Genomic DNA, 17,684 nt, shown 5'->3' with positions numbered 1-17,684 from the left:
AATGAAAGATTACTCTCATCACAATGAAAATTGAACCTGGGTCTTTTCCAATTGAATGGTGCAGTGTCCTGGTCTTCTAATTTCACTACAAAGGCAATTAAATTAAAGCCAGAGCATTTTTATGTTGCAAGACATAAAGCTGTCTTTTCTTTTAATACTGGAAACAAGAAGGAAACTGTATTCTGAAAGAAGAAAGGAACTGATTTTATTAGTAATGAAATAATTGTTTAGAGATAAGGCCAACAGTTTATTCTAAGTATTTTCCCCTCATGGATAATTTTCTGGAGCAGGGTAATTCTTATGATAATTGTTTACTCAGGAAGGACAATATTATTTCTTTCTTTCAATTTGAGGAAAGAGAAAAGATTGAATTAGAGTGAGATGATTCTCATTTTGGGAGATTGTTGTTGAATGTATTGAAAGCCAAAGTACTTAATCCCAGAAGGATTTGCAAAGAAATTTGTTTTGTTGTTAGAAAACTTTTTCCCCCTTGAAGTTTAATAAAGTAAATAAATATATTTTAAAAAAACAAAATATTTATACTGCAAACCTAACTTTTTTAGGTTCATGAGTAAGTTAATAACACACATAAAGGAAAAAATATATATTTAAAAAAATACATAAACATACACAGAGATATATTTTCATCACTCATTTCTACAACTTTTCTTGTTCCTTAGATCATTTCTTATCTTTATAGAATATCTTTTAAGTACCTAGATAGTATTAGCTTAAACTACCAAAACATTTTGATGTAAATATTTAGTTTATGTATGAAATTATTTGTTTAGTTCCTTGTTCTGTACAGTTTTTCCTTCTGGAACCATACTTAAATTTTCATAGGTGTTAATGGTTATGTTAACTTTTTGGCTGTGTTAACATAGTGTGACCAATTTTTTTACAATGAAAAGGAGGACAAAAGAAGGACTGTCCTCCCTAAAGGAGGACGATTGGTCACCTTAATTATCAGCTGTTAGTGCAACAACTTTAGATTTCAAATTGTTTTCATTTATTACTCTGCATAGGTGGTTTGACAAAATTTCAGCAGTTTCGTCCTCAATGGATTCTAAATTTAAAATTTTTACTTGAATGCCCTTGGTAACATTATAATACCTTACTAGTATTGGATACAATTTGGTTTCATTATGATTTGATGCATCAAATAAAACCGTTACAAATGCTGCATTTTTCAAGTCTTCTGCAAGTATTTTATCACAGTAATTTTTAAATACTGATTTAATAATAGCCTGACATTTTGTCCTGGCACATGAAAATTTAGCATTGTGAAAGTTTTTCAATAATTTAGTTGTACAATCCATACTACGAAAACTTTGATTGTGAATTATGGTATGAAATGCAAATGTTCCCTCCATTACAGCTAACTGTTTTTCATCTTCAGAATAATTACAAGTTTTAAAAAAATAGGTTACTTTACTACTGGAAGCTGATGCACATATGATTGCTTATGTTTGTTGGTGTTTAAGTGTTTCGTTATAGCTGCTCTGCCTCCCACTGCAATACAAAATTCTCCTCTGCAAATATTGCAGAAAACAATGTTGTCTCTCTTTGATATGAGGAGTGGAAATTCCTTTTTCAATTGATCGTTGAAATGGCATTTCCTCTTTCTTGATTTTTCCATCCCTTAAATGAAATTAAAAATTAAAAATAAAATATAGAGCCACACGAACGATGCAAGCACATTATGAATAAATAAAATTAATAATTAAAACTAAAACTTTAATAACAAAAGCGATAAAACTTTACTAAATCTATATTTAAATTATTTTACACTTGTGTTGAAAACAGGGTTGTATAAAATTGAATTAATGAATTAATAAAACATGAATTGTACTTACCTGAGTATAATATTCACTGAGAAAGAAATAATTTCGTATTTCCATTAGAAATAAACATGAAGTATAATATAGAGATAAAGTAAACAAAGTGAAGTGTGCAATGGTGCGAGACACGTGAAATTCTCCTATGCCCTGCGCATGTGTTTCATAATCGCGTCTTTCCAAACTGTACCCTCACATGACGCGTAACAGTTCGGCGCGGCATCTCTGAATACAGAGATTAACAGATTAGTTTTAAAATATCGAAAAGGAGGACACTTTTCGAGAAAGGACAGAACCTACAAAAGAAGGACTGTCCTCCCTAAAAGAGGACGATTGGTCACCTTAGTTAACAACATAGCTAAAAGCATTCCAACTGAAATGGCATATTCTATCTAGACAGAAGAATATTTATGCATTTTGTTAAACTATTTATTATTTGCAGGTTACAAGAAAAACATGTCAAAGAGAAACAAATTCAACATTGGAAAGCAATTTTGGAGCTGCAGGAGAAACTGAAAGCTAATCAGAATAAAGTAGGAATTTTTCTTTCCCAATGAACTTAATTAAATTTTTAAATTTAAATTACTTTTGTAAATTTATAATTTATTTATGAAATTTATATTTTCAACTTTTTAAATTTGATTTAAATTAATGATTTGCCTTGGTATCCTATAATGCAAAGTACATCTTTTGCAAGGATGCAGACTTCACGTTATGGGATGCTAAGGAAAATGATGTGAAGTCATTAGCCTTTATGTACGAGTAGTTTAGTCGTGAAGATGCATTGCAAGCTTTGTTTTCTTACACTTGGATAAAAAAAGGATTAAACAAGAATATAATTTCTTGGCAAGTTTAATTTAACTTTTAAACAAGTGAAAAAAGCTTTATAAATTTAAGTATGAAATAGAACAAATCAGTTCAATTAGGATTACTTATTTCCTTTGTTTAGATTTTAGTGTGGTGTAAATAAATTATTAACTTGGATTTTTAAATAACTCTGTATATTTATCTAATGTAAATGAAATCACGTCATTCTTTATAGAAGATTAGCTGAAATAAGCAGTATGAGTTTACAGTAATATGAACCAGTTCATAAAAGATACTCATTCACTTTATGTGTCAAGTATTATATGGTTTCACTTATATGAAAGCCTCTTTATAAACTAAAGTAAGTGTTTTCTCCCCCAGGGTGCATATGCGAAAATCTTTACTGCTGTGCACTCTGGAACAGGTTACATATAGAGAGATACTCATGTGAAATCTCAAAGCATGATCTCAAAGCAATGTCTGCAGTTCAGAGCATTCAGCCTTGTAGTTTGTTCATAGACATCATAGTTGGACAGAATTGTGGGGGGGGGGGTCAAAACAGCAACTTTCTGCAGCCAGTCACTATCACTACTATGATGTTCATATGGAGGGCTTTCACTCGTAACAAAGTCAATGCTCTAAAGTTTCTCATCAGCATGACTGAAGCACTGATTTCAGGGTGATTTTTATGTGCAGACAGAATTCAAAATTTCTGCTGCATAGTTTGCTATTTCAACCTGATTTTTAACATTGTACACCCTATGTCCAAAAAGAAACCAAACTTTTGATAGAAAATAAAACACAGGGCAATTATAATTATTCAAATCATTTATTTCGATCAATATACTCTCTCTCAGCTTCGATACAGCGTTTGGCACGGTCAGTTAATTCGTTAAATGAGTTTTTTATATCGGTTTTCGGGATACTGTTGAGGATCGTGGTTACTGCCGCTCGTATCATTTTCCTTTCATCAGCAAATGAAGACAGGGGAAGAGAAAGAAGTCACAGAGTGCTAAATCAGGTGAATACGGCGAGTGATCCAACACACAAACTTGGTTTTTGCTCAAAAACTATCTCACAATGTTCGAACAATGAGATGGTGCATTATCGTGCAAAGGTGACCAGTTGCCTGCATCACAATATTCATGCTATATGCGATGAATTCTCACTATCAATCTCTTCAAAACTTTGCAATAAAACTCACCATTGACCGTTTAGCCAGCAGAACAAATTCTTTGTGGATAATGCCCTTGGAATCGTATAAGCAAATCAGCATTGTCTTTACTTTTGACTTCTCCAAGCGACTTTTTTTCAGATGTCCCTCTTCTGATGGTCTCTACTCAGTACTCTGGTGCTTTGTTTCACGCTCATATCGAAAACACCGTGTTTCGTCACCAGTAACGATCATTTCAAGGAAGTTTGAGTCCTTAAGAGCGGTTTTAATGAGGTCCTTGTGGTGTTCAATTCGATACATTTTTTGGTCATCGGTCAACTTGTGGGGAATTCAATTTGCAAAGGCCCAAACTCTCGGTCAAAATGTTGTGCACAGTTGATTTTGGAATCCCCAATTCATCTTCAATCTCAATCTCACGGACAATTTCGGGTTTTTTTTGAGAAAATCATGCACTTTTTGGATGTTAACTTTGCTAAGTCCAGTTTTTGGACAGCCTGGCTTTTCGTCGTCCTCAAACATCTCACGACCACTTTGAAATCGCTTAAACCACTTGTAAACTTGAGTATGGGATAAGTATTCATCACCATATGCTTTTCGAAGCATTTGATGCGTTTCGGTAGAACTTTTACCAAGTTTAACACAAAAGTCAATCGCAGCTCTCTGTTTGAAACTCATTTTCTGACCGTTCGTCTAAACACACTGTCGTTCTTGACACTTAATGAAACAAATGTCATAAACAGTTGACACAACACTATTGAAGGTTGTTGCTTTCGACAACAAAAAGATACAACAGGTGGTTCCACTAGTTTGTTCTATTTTTGAAAAGTTCGATTTCTTTTTAGACAGAGGGTGTAGATCATTTTCTGTGCTTCAAATCTACTTAGCATAGTGTTATAGATCATTTGCACTGATTGTTCATGGAATTTAATATGGTGCACTCACAAAGCTAAGAGCTCGGTTTACTTGCAATAACAGAAACCTCAGATGAAATCCAAGATAAACATATCTCCAAAATTTCATCAAGATCAATTCAGCTGTTTCTATATGATGCCTGAACAGACATCATTTCAACTTTATTTATATGGATTCTGCCTGATCTTGAAATTACGTTCACATAAGCAGTGACAGATATTTTATCAGTAGTAGCTTTTACATGTTGCTCATTCTTGTTGGAAAGCATCTTTAGTAATCACACCAGGTGATGAAAATCATTACAATGTAAAGACATTCACAATACGTCATTGCCACTGTGAGATTCAAACCCACAGCTTAGTAGGTTGGAAAGTAGTGAGCCTTTAATAAATTTAGTGTAATCCTTTATCCAGGTGTAGGCAAACAAAGTTTGCGCTTGAAAATATCTTCAGGACTGGGGTCACCAGGCAACTCCAAGCAAAGGTGGACCAAGCTCTCATCACTCCTTGTTTCAGTATCCCCCATAATGCAAAGCACATCTCCTTGCGGACCTGTATACTGCTATGCATTAAGGAAAGGGCCACTACCCAGACTGGTTTCGACCTTTATTGAGGTCTGAATAAAAGTCGAGGCCTTTATTCAGACCTCAGTAAAGTGGGAGGCAGACCCCAAATGTGGAGATACTAAGGTAGAAGCAACAGGAGAGGTCATATTTACCTATAGAGAGCCTTTCCGACACAAGAAACATAGGCACTGCTACTGATAAAATATGTATCAATGCTTGTGTAAAAATAAAAGCCAGGAGTAGCTAGAATAAATACTTTATTTGGTCTTTAGGATTATTAGATTCCTGAATTGCATAATTTTTAGTTGCACAAATGGAATTTGTTGCTGTATGGATTTATCACCTTTCATGGGCAGGATTGTCATCTTCAGTTATTTCATCACGAAATTCCTGAGACACACACACACACTTAGGGGTGAGTTACAGGAATACCATGACAGTTCTGCTTGATTAATTTTATGTTATTACTAATCTCTCATCATCAGTTTTTCTCCAAATTAGTCAGCCATTTGTCAACACACCAGCATTGTCAGATCTTATATTTCTGTTTAGGGCACTTCAATTAAGTGACCATAACACCTTCCATTAGCACTGCTTATGCATTCCTGAATACTAATAATGTCAGGTTCCTTCCTAATATCTTCATTTTTAATATGATTCTAACATTGATGCCAACTGTTCACTGTTCTGATTTTTGTCAGAACATTTATATGTGTAGTCTCTGGTCTTTGATTAACTGCTTTACTTCTAAACCAACTCTCAGATCCATAAGTTAAAACTGGTTTGAACCCTGTGTCTTTTATGCTATTAGTTTCTTAGTATTTTGGCTAATTTCTTACTTTTTCAGTATAAATTTATTCAGTTTGCTCTGCACCATAGCTTTGCTTATTCTGTTGTCTATTTCTATATTTAATTGACCACCTTCACTAAAAATTGTGCTTAAATAGCTGAAATATATTTACTTGTTCTGTAGGTTCTCCATTGAGAACACAGTATTAGATTTGTTGAATTTTGTATCAGGTTTAATTTCATTTTCTTTCATAGTATGATCCATATAGATGATGAATACGAATGGATATAGTGTGCACCCTCCTCCTCTCATACCTGATTTTATGTTAAAACATTTTCTTGTACTTCCATCAATTCTGACTTCTGACTTATAACTTAAATATAGATGCTGTATAATGTTATATTTATCTTGTATAATAGTAGAGTTTGGATAGCGCTTTTCTCTTGGTACTTCATATGCCTTTTCTAGATTGACAAAACTTACAGATCCTTGTTATATTCACATGATTTCTCAACTATTTTAAAGTGAAAGTCTAATCTGGGGTTTAGACCACAATTAGCTTAGTTCTTGCGAAGTATGGTAGTTTAAATCTTATCTGGGACACTCAATAGGGAAATTCATATGTAATGTGCATATCTGGTTTTATTTTCCTTTTTATACATCAGGACTATGAAAAATCTACCCGTCATCTCAAATTTGACCTTCTGAACAGGCCCAAATTTTAAAGTATAGCTGCTCTTGCTGTAGCTTTTATAATTTTATATTTGAGCATTTCTTGTAGAATGTGATCTACTCCAACTGCCTTTCCACATTTCAGGTTTCTGGTAGCCTTGTCTATTTCATTGATTGATATATACAGTATATACATATTCCTGATTGCATATTGCATTCCTCTTGAACATTTCCTATCATAATGGGTTTAGACCACAATTAGCTTAGTTCTTGTGAAGTATGGTGGTGTAAATCTTTATCTGGGACACTCAATAGGGAAATTCATATGTAATGTGCATATCCGGTTTTATTTTCCTTTTTATACATCAGGACTATGAAAAATCTACCCCAGTCATCTGAAATTTGATCTTCTGACCAGGCCCAAATTTTAAAGTATAGCTGCTCCTGCTGTAGCTTTTATAATTTCATATTTGAGCATTTCTTGTAGAATATGATCTACTTCAACTGCCTTTCCACATTTCAGGTTTCTGGTAGCCTTGTTTATTTCATTGATTGATATATACAGTATATACATATTCCTGATTGCATACCTCTTGAACATTTCCTATCATAATTTTGTTGCCATATCTTTCTCTTTATGTGACTCCCACCCATGAAACATTGCAGATGTAGTATGTTAATTACTGTGGGTGAGCTAAGGATTTTTTTTTTTTATTTCTATTAATTTTATATACTTTTTTGTATTGTTTATTTATATTTTATATAAAATGGGGATCCTGCCATAGAGACCATATGTGGAACTTTTTTCAAGCCACTTCAGGCTTTTAGTAAGTGGGCACACTGGGCAAAGAAATTTATCTCCCATATAAAGACAGTCACAAACAACCTCGTCCACAGCTGGATTCAAACCTACAGATAAGACAATACCAGGATACTCTATAAAGGATTTTGTTAAAAGTAGGTCCTTCTTCAGCAATTATACTATGTTCTATAATTGAGTGACAGGAAAACTTGATAAGGGGAATGGATATATATATACCATGATACTCTGGATTTTCCCAAGATATTTGACAGGATTCTACATTGAAGATTATTTTACAAACTCAGTGGGATGGGTTTGCAAAATAAACTTGTGACATGGTATTGGAGAGTGGCTGACTGATAGGTATGAGAAATTATACTAACCACAAAATTATATTCTTGTTTAATCCTTTACCTAAGTTTGCGTGTGAAGTATTTTCCCAACTAGACTACTTGTATTTAGAGACTGCTGACCTGACATTAATTGCCTCAGTATCTTATAATGCAAAGCACACTCCCTTGCAGACGTATATTGCTATACATAATGGGAAGGGTTACTACCCAGACTGGTTTTAACTTTTACTAAAGCATGTTGAAATGCAGGGATACCTCTCCAAAAACTCTGAGTGAGCTACAAGATCACTCTAAATCTCCATGAGTGATCCTAAAGGATCACTACTAAACTCAGCAGTGGCTCCACTCACTGACAGGCAAAAATCCACCACTAAAGGCTCTACTTAGTAGAGCCTTTAGTGGGGATTTTTGCAAGCAAACCCAAAGATTTTATCTTTGGGTTTGCTTGCCTCCCCAGGAAGCAAGCAAACCCAAAGATAAAACACTATTAAATTCATCAGCGGGAGCCTGACCCAAAAGAGATTCAACATTTATTGAGATCTCATCAATTTAATCCCTTATCCAAGTAACCAGACCCTGAAAGCTATCAAGGTTATCCTTATAGTCCTTATAAGGACTTGCTTAAAGAGGAAAAGCAAGAATGCTTTTTATCTTCCCCGTTATCTGTAGAGGACAGTGTAAGGATAAGTGTTATTGAGCTATATATAAAGCTCTGATCATGGCAGGAGGGTAACAGCAATAGCCGAGCCTCAGTTAGAGCTTCATTGGCTACAGTATTGCCATCCATTACCCACCCAGGGTACCCATTTTAGTCGCCTCGTACGACATGCATAAGCTACATTGGGGTTGTTCTTATCCTGGCCACCACACTACCAAGGTTGAATTAATTCAGAAGTTATATATTTCCCACATGCAAGTAGCAAAAAAGATGTATCAACTTCCTTATTAAAATACTCTGGATTAGAGAGAATTGTAAAAGTTTTTTCACTTGGTTACAAATTAAATTATTCTTGGCAAGAAATTATATTCTTGTTTAATCCCTTATCCAAGTGTAAGCAAACAAAGTTTGTGCATGAAGTATCTTCACAGCTAGGCTTCTTATATATAGAGGCTGTTGTCATCACATTGGTTGCCTTGTTATATGATGCTGATGCAATTACTGTGATGTCAACAGCCTCAATAAAAGATGCTACCCAAAAGTTCTGGGAATTTAACCATAAAAAATATTATCCTAACTCCTAGTTTCCACTGTCTCTTTTGAAGTAGTCCCCCTTGGGCATGTGTATAGTGATCCCGTACATCCCTGGAAGTCCTCAAGTCCGCATTTGTTCTAACTGTGACTGTATTGAGCACTTTCTGCGATTCTCCTGGATTTCCTCAGTCATGTTAAAACACTGTCGAACAATGAATGATATGCAGATAAGTGCATTGTCATGGTAAAGAATGTAATCATTGTTCTTCCACTTGTCTAGACATTTGCACTGAATGCTCTCTCTTAGCTGCTGCTAAACTCTCACAGTGAAACTTGCCATTGATGGTTTGACCATGGAAGGAGAATTCCTTGTTCCTTGTGAAAAATGCCTTGGATGTAAAAAAAATAAATAAATAAATAAATAAAAAAAAATAGAGAAAAAAGAAACATCAACATTGGCTTAACTGCAAACTTGACATGCTTTTTTGGGCAGCAGTGGCCACCAAATGCTTAAGTATTTGGTTTCTACAGCAGTTTTTTTGGTGGAAGCAAAATTTGTTGCAGATTCTTTTTTCCTTAAAATCCACCATTTCATTTGGAAAAGAGAATCGCCAAACCACTAAAACACGATATTACCACCCCAAGAATAATGTAAGCTATCAGCTTGCTGGCTGTTGGCATTCTGAGTACAAAGGGTACTGCTCCCCACCCCCTTATAGTAGTAGTGGAAGGGCATACTACAACTGGTTCGCGTGCACTATTCAAATTCCTCAGACTTTTGAGTAGCACTTTGTATACAAGCTATACAATGTAAAAAAGATCATGGGAGCAATAATTTGCAGGTTTTGTGAAACAAGAGAAAGATCTTGGAAACATAATCAGGTTCTCAAACAATGTAGCAAAAATACAGAAAAGGTATGTATAAAAGCTAAACAAAATTAAAACTGGATGTTAATTAGAACTAGACACAGACATAATTTTAATATACTATAAATAAATAAAATAAATCTGCTAACATCTTTTATTCTCCTATAGGAAATAGACAAGGCCATTTTAGTCCTAACTTTTGGAGACTGAGGTAGCAGTTCAGTCTCCACCTATAGCCAATCATTGATAGCTACCCCAAGACTATTAGTAATTATACATCTGGTGAAGAGAGGTAGAGCTGGCCCCATCTCATATAGGGCCAGCTCTACCGACGGTGCAAAACGTGCATTTGCACGGGGCAGAAAAGTTGGCATAAACTATACGAAAAATAAGGGAGAAGGGGCGGCAAAATATGCTACTGCACGGGGCGACTATACAAAAAATAAGGGAGAAGGGGCGGCAAAATATGCTCCTGCACGGGGTGGCAAAATTCCTAGGGGTAGCCCTGATTTCATAGTCCCTAATCCTAACACTGTATTTATTGTCTGAATTAGTGTAGGTTCTGTGGTTGATTTTCTTGAGTTTACAGGATGAAAAACCCAAGTTTCTAGGAGAAAAAAGCCTGGGATTAAAAATCACACAATAGCCTTGTGGTCTTAGTTGTCTCATCTATTATTCCAACCAGTATGAATTCTCACTGTTTTTAACTTGCATTAGTGTTTTTTGTTGATCAGTTTTAAAATGTCAATGAGATGTTTAATTCATTTGTTTGTCATATTGTTAAATTTCAATTAAAAAATTTTATTTAAAATTATTGCATCATCAATGGTAATATAATATATTTTTTTGTTTCCTGCCAGGAAAATTTTAAATATGTTTAGTTGATTATAGTGAGAATTTATTAACACAATAATTTGTCTACTTATGTAAACTCTCATTATAATAAACTTTTGTAGTTTAAAAGGAGAGTGCTAACTAGAAATAATCTAACCAGCCATGTCAGCACCATCTTTCTTTCTGTTGACAAGACAAGGAGAGTTAGCTGTTTTTTATGCATTTTGATGCAGACATGAATGCACAGCTAGATAAACAGAGAATTTCACAGTATGACCAAGAAAAAAAAAAAAATACTACACGAGAAATGCACTGATCATTGAAATTAAGGCGTTGACAAAAGTTTTACTTACAAAGTCGACACAAGAACAGAAGTTACATTCTACCATGATTTCAAATGAGTGTTCTTCTAATTATTGTGATGAAGAGGTAAATACTAATGTAAAAGGAATGAAATACTGAAGTATTTCATTCTTTTATTTTTCTGAGATTTTTCTTTGCATTTATTGCAAGTGCTGTGTGACATGGCATTAGTCACACAGCACTTAAGAGATATGCTTTATATATTCTCAAATTGTCATTTTGAGGAGTTATCTCAAAAAAAAAAAAATAAATAAAATAATTAATTTTATTGTTTAATGACATATTTAGCAGAATTCCATTCTATACATAAATTTTCATGATAATGTATGTCTAATTAAGAATGGTGGGCTACTACTTGGTTGAGAAATAGCATTCCTGCTCTCAGGTTAACAGGCCGTGTGTTCAAATCCCAATGTATGCTTAATGAAGTCTTTAGATGGTAGACAGTTTTTATTACTCGAATTGAGACTACCCTAATTATTGGAGGCTTGAAGTGACATGAAAAAGTTCCATGTTCGATCATTGAAGCAAGGAAGGAGGGGGTGACAAATTATCTAACTCCCAGTCCACAGTACTAAATGTGCAATAGATTCATTTTAAAAAATTGTAGTGCAGTAGTTATAATTAAAACTACCTTGAATCTCATTAAGCCTGATTTTTTTTTTTTTTTTTTTTTTAATTTAAAACCAGAATAAAATGGCAAACTTCCAATCTTTTAGCTTTAACAGTTGTTGTCAAGTATGAAGATTTAAAAAAAGAAATGAAACATAAGTGTGAAAATTGTAAAGAAATAAATTTCTCTATAAGTGCTTTAAACAAGATTTATGCAAGCATGAGAAGTACTAAGAATTACTGAAGATAGACCTGGTGGAAATAAACTGGATTCTGCCTGAATCATCTGTTACCTGAGGTGTACAATTACTGTTGCCTGATATGATATCTTTCTTTAATGGATGGAGTCAGAAGAGATAGAGATAAGTACTGTGTCATATACATCTCATTTTCATGTTACTTATTAGGCTTTCTGTGAAGGTGAAGTAACATGAAAACCTGCTGTTATTAATATACAGGATGATTATAATTAAAGTTCACATTTTGAAAGGCTGTAACTGGGTAACTATAACTACTCAGCAGAACAATTTAATATTTAACGTGATGATGTGTGCAGCAATGGAAATTTTATTTTGCCCAAAAACCAACATGAGTTCTAAAAGTGCCACTAGGGCAATACATGGCACTGCAATATCATTATGGGTAATTCAAAACATCACAAAATGTAGGGTACACAAGACGCGCTATGTGGTTATGCAACAACATGTTCGATATGCTGTCCTCTGTTGTCTGTAACTTGCTGAAATTGCAAAATTGCATGCTCAACCACAGAACATAGTTTCACTTGAAATGTTGTGGATATGGCATGTAATGCTGGTCTTGAGGTCCACTAAGTTGGCTGTGTCCACAATAGACAACGTCTTTGAGATGTCCCCACAGCCAAAAGTCTCAGGGATTCAGATCCAGCAAGTGTGCTGACCAAGTTGTACAAAAATTGCAGCTGATGATTCTATCCTCAGTAAAATCTGTCTGAAGCAACCACTTGACAGGGGTGATGATGTGAGGAGGGGGATTCCACAGTTTTTATACCATCCTGCATAAAAACTGTGGAATCCAGTCCCTGATGTTGTTGAAGTGTTGGAATCACCTGATTGGCTAAGAGAGATACGTATTGCTGGCCATTAACGAGACAGCAGGACCGAGCTCCCCGAAAAAGAAAGGTCAGATATGCTGTAAAAGTATGCTGTAAAACCACACCAAACAGTGGCCTTCTGGAAACGAAGTAGAATCTGTCACACAATGTGGGTTTGTGGTTGCCCAAATTCTGCATTTATGCATATTACAGCATCATCCAGATGGAAGTGAGCTTCATCAGTCCAGAAAATGTTCCATGGCCAGTTGTTGTCCAACCAAGAAACTCCAGAGCTCCAAGAAACTGAGCAAGAAACTCCAGGGCAAATGTTTCTTGTGCACCCTGGTCAGGATTAAGCAATTGCTGAACATTGGCAATCTTGTGAGGATAACAATTTTGTACACTGGCCATTGTATAGTATGTGAGCTGTTTTGACCATTTTGAAGTCATTTCATGGAACAAGAACACTAGAAACAGAAAACAAGCACATGAAGTTTTACTCTGAGTGTCTGGCTTAAGATAAGGTGGAGATGGAAACTATCACATCCTCCCATTGGTCATGAGTGAGTAGTAAACAGAATTTGCCTTATGACTTTATGAACCATGCTTATGGGTTTATTTATCTAAAGACCATGCAATATGCTGTGCTCTCCTGCTTCCTATGACATTTGTCATTCTTTTTTCCTTTAACACTGTGGCTACTTCTTCCACTGTCTGCCGTTCCATGAGTCTCTGTCCTCTGCCAGGTTTGACATTTAAGAAACCTGTCTCTTCAAATTTCTGGATCATTTTGCATTAACCATTTGCAGCCATAGGACCTGTTTTTAATCTTTTAATGTTCTAAACTTTTGCAATGCTGTCAAGGCACAGCTGTTATATTGATAAAACAACTTCATGAGAAGTGTGCGATCCTTTGGTAATGGTGACATTGTGCTTTAACACATTGTCTACTCACAGGCAATGAACTGACTCATTCCACAGCTACCTGCTTTTATAGAAGCTTTCAAAGCATATATCATTGGGGATATTTGTCATTTGCATGAATGGTACGGTCGCAGCATTTCACTGCATACCAGGAGTATCATACATAATTTACATGTACTGCAGCGGCATGTATCACCCTAGTGGCAGCTTTTAAAACTAACATTGTTTTTTGCACAAAATAAAACTCCATTGCTGCACACATCATCATGTTAAATATTGCATTATTCTGCCAAGTACTTATCGCAATTACAGCCTTTTGAAATGTGAACTTTAATTATAATCACTCTGTATAATAGGTTTCCAGCTGTCTTTTTCAGGTGGACTTGTTTGTCATAAATGGAATACTAAAACTATTTTCAGTTCAATACAAATAGTTAAAAAATCATGGAAAAGCAACAGATATCCTTAAAGGCATAATAGTATGTCATGGATGACAAGTTCAGAACACAAATATATTTGTTACAAATATACAGTTTGAATGCAAGGATATAAAGATAGTTGGATGCCATGTACATTCATTCTGTACAATTGCTCTGCAAGTTATAGATCAAGTGAGAGATAAGAGTGATATGACTCCACTATTATTACCACTATTATTAATAATTTTTATAAGTATGAATAAGGAAAGTGATATTAATTAGAATCTCTATTTTCTGATAATAAACCACATTAAACTAAAAAGTCAAAAAGAAATTGTTTTAATTTGATTAGTTTCATGGAAAAACTTTGTTTTACCTCATTGAGGAAATAGCACGAATAAATTAAAAAACTATGAGCAAAGTAATAGCAGTTAACATTTTTAGTGAAGAATATTTGAAAATGTTTTAACAATAGAAAGCATGCATTTGCTATTACTCTAGCTGCTAGTTCATGAGTTTCTGTATACTTCTGATAAATACAAGTGTATCGTGATGGATTATGGAAGACCAGATTTGATCTAAAATCAGAATGCATTAGTGTTGTAAGTAAAGAAAGAATGGAGAAGCTTTTAAACCTTATCAGCGAAGAAACAACCATAATGATAGATTACCACCCAATAAAACAGTTATCAACAAGTCCTCAAAAAAAGTTATCTGATCCTGAAATTAACATCCTTTCCCCATGGTTTCAGTTTTGTGATCTCCTCATGTAGGATTCCTAAATTAGATATCACAGCAGATGTGGAAAAGGCCCCCCAAAGAATACCAAGAAATGAGACAGATTTTCTTTACATTCGAACAGCTTCCTTCCTCTTACAAGAAAAACTAAAAATAATATCTACTTTTGTGATATGTGATATAAAAAACATTAAAAAGGACAAAAACATCATAATACTGAAAGCAGACAAAGGCAACTCAACAGTTGTTTTGAACTCCACAGAATAGATGGAAAAGATGAAATCACTTGTAGAAGACACAAACACACATCGAAAGTTAGAATAAGATCCCATGGGAAATTTCCATAATAAAACCAATAATTTAATAAATAAAAAAAATATATGCTCATTGGTCTGAAGAAACAAAAAAAAAAAAAAAAAGCCTAGAATCTAGGCATTTTTTTTTTGCCTAGATTCTAGATATCCTCTTGTACCTAGAACATATAGAGAACATATAGACTCAAATCAAATTCACACTTGAATTAGAAAGAAATGGGTCTTGACTGTTTTTGGATACATTATTGAGATATCAGAGCAAAACACACTCAACTGCTCAGTCCACAGGAAACCAACTAACACAGGATGCTATCTGCATGTAACTTCCTCGTCACCACCCAGCACAAAAAATAGGCATCATCTATTCCTTACATGATAGAGCCTACAGAATTTCCACAAATATAAATAAAAGAGACCAAGAGCTACAGTATCTTAATTCTGTCCTTCCAAAAAATGGCTACACCAAAACATTAGTCAAAAAAATTTTATGTCAGCCTCCAAAGCAAACAGAAGAAGAAATAAACCAGGAATAGTGACAAGGATTCCCTGTAACTGTGAGTGCATCTATTTTTGTGAGATGGTGGTGTAGATTTCTATACATATAATATTTTTGTGTGGTGGGTAGAATAGTTAGTTTGTTAGTTTACCTAGTGTTGTTTCTTTATGTTATGGTTTGGATTTTGAGTGGGTGTGTTCTTCTCGTGTTTTGTGTTTTTTGGAGGGGAGGGTTAGGTAATTTTGTATATACATTTTTGTTGACTTATTTTAATGCTTGGTTAGATTGCATTGATGTTTTGGATAAACAAACATCATTCTTTGATTTTGCATTTCTTGCAGAAGGTGGTTTAATTATTTCAGATTCTAATTGATTTCTTGAGGAGTAAAAGGAGTATTAAAAAGAGTATTATTCCTGAATATTAAAAAGAAACATGAGTTTTAAACATTTACCAGAGAGCTTATGAGAATATAATCTTCAGCATTGGAGTTGCCTTAGTTTTAATAATTAAAAGCCACAAGCTTTGTCCAAGAGCCCATATTTCATTTTTATTTAGTGCTTAAATTAGACTACTATTTCAAATTTTTGATTCTTATGAGACAAGTCAGAAACCTAGATAGTGAAAACTCTCTTAATACCTCTCTCAATGAAATATAGCTGGATCCATAATATCCTTCATTTAAATATATTTGTTTATTTATTTTCAGAAATGTGATATTTAATCATTTTTTATATAGATGCTACAGCTGAGAGATCATATCCATGATTTGCATAAGCAATATAAGGAGCTAAGTGAATCCAAGCAGCAAAGGGATGTCACTCAAGAATTTGTATTAAGAAGCAAGCAGCGAGACCTTGGAGCCAGTTGTAAGGTTGGCATTAACAATGATTTAACTTTTTAATAAAGCTAATATTTTATTCTGATGTTTTCTAGTCTTCTGTTGTTAAAAGTATGCAAAAGTCTAATAATAATAATTATGGATAGACTTAAATCTTGTTTTATTCCTATATTTTGATCATTTATATATAACAGGGTCGTTAATGTTATTAATTAAATTGTCAAACCAGAAATTATTAATAATTGAACTCTAATCAGAAACGGACATACTTGTTTGGCTTGTTATGCCAAATGTAGTGGAAGTATGAGTTCATAAAAAGAGAAACAGGAAGAGATGATGACGATATTGAGATGGGATTTATGCTTATTGACTTGTGGTGTGTGTGTACACATACGCAGTAATACTCTGGTTAGTGCTTGGGAAACATTTCTAGAATGTGGAGCGCTAACCAAAACAGTGCAAATTGGGATCATTATAACATTTTATATTATAATGATGAAAATAGCAAGGAAAGAGGCAAATATGGATATCAGAATAAATGGGGAAAAATTGAATCAAGTAAAGACATTTAAATATCTAGGAAGTGTTACTAGCAGTGATGGAAAATGTAAAAGTGACATAAAAGCAAGAATAGCGATGGGAAGAGATGCCTTTAATAGAAAATAGAATTTATTCAGAAGTAAAATGGATAGAAACCTAAAGAAAAGACTAATAAAATGTTATGTGTGGAGTGTTGCCCTCTATGCAGCTGAGAAACTTGGACATTGAAGAAAGAAGAAATTAAGATTTTGGAAAGCTTTGAGATGTGGATTTGGAGAAGGATGGAAAAAATCAAATGGACAGATAAAACAACTAATGAAGAGGTCTTAAAAAGAGTAGAAGAAGAAAGAAGTCTGTTAAGGAGGATAAAAAGAAGCAAGGGAAACTGGATCGGACATATTCTGAGAGGGAATGGAATCATCAGAGATGCCATCAAAGGAAAAATAGACAGAAAAAGACCCAGAGGAAGAGCAAGGAAAACAATGCTAGATGACATGCTCAATGGAGACAGGCACACAACCTTGAAAGAAAAGGCTCAGAACAGAAGAGAGTGGAAGGAAA

At 34.2% G+C, this 17,684-nt stretch overlaps 1 protein-coding gene across 1 annotated transcript in view; it reads left to right on the top strand.

The window, feature by feature from the left end:
• Su(var)3-3 (lysine-specific histone demethylase Su(var)3-3) overlaps nucleotides 1-17,684 on the top strand; it is a 648,388-nt gene that overhangs the window by 111,453 nt on the left and 519,251 nt on the right. The window contains exons 10-11 of the mRNA XM_090409239.1: nucleotides 2,281-2,371; nucleotides 16,482-16,616. Of these exons, the coding sequence (XP_090265365.1) occupies nucleotides 2,281-2,371; nucleotides 16,482-16,616 (226 nt within the window). The remainder of the gene's footprint in view (nucleotides 1-2,280; nucleotides 2,372-16,481; nucleotides 16,617-17,684) is intronic.

The sequence above is a fragment of the Typopeltis vanoorti genome, chromosome 19 (assembly GCF_054136105.1).
Source record: "Typopeltis vanoorti isolate ZY-2024b chromosome 19, IOZ_Tvanoo_1.0, whole genome shotgun sequence".
Lineage (NCBI taxonomy): Eukaryota > Metazoa > Arthropoda > Arachnida > Uropygi > Thelyphonidae > Typopeltis > Typopeltis vanoorti.
The sequence above is the reverse complement of the archived record's forward strand: the minus strand, read 5'-3'. Positions and strand labels throughout refer to the sequence as shown.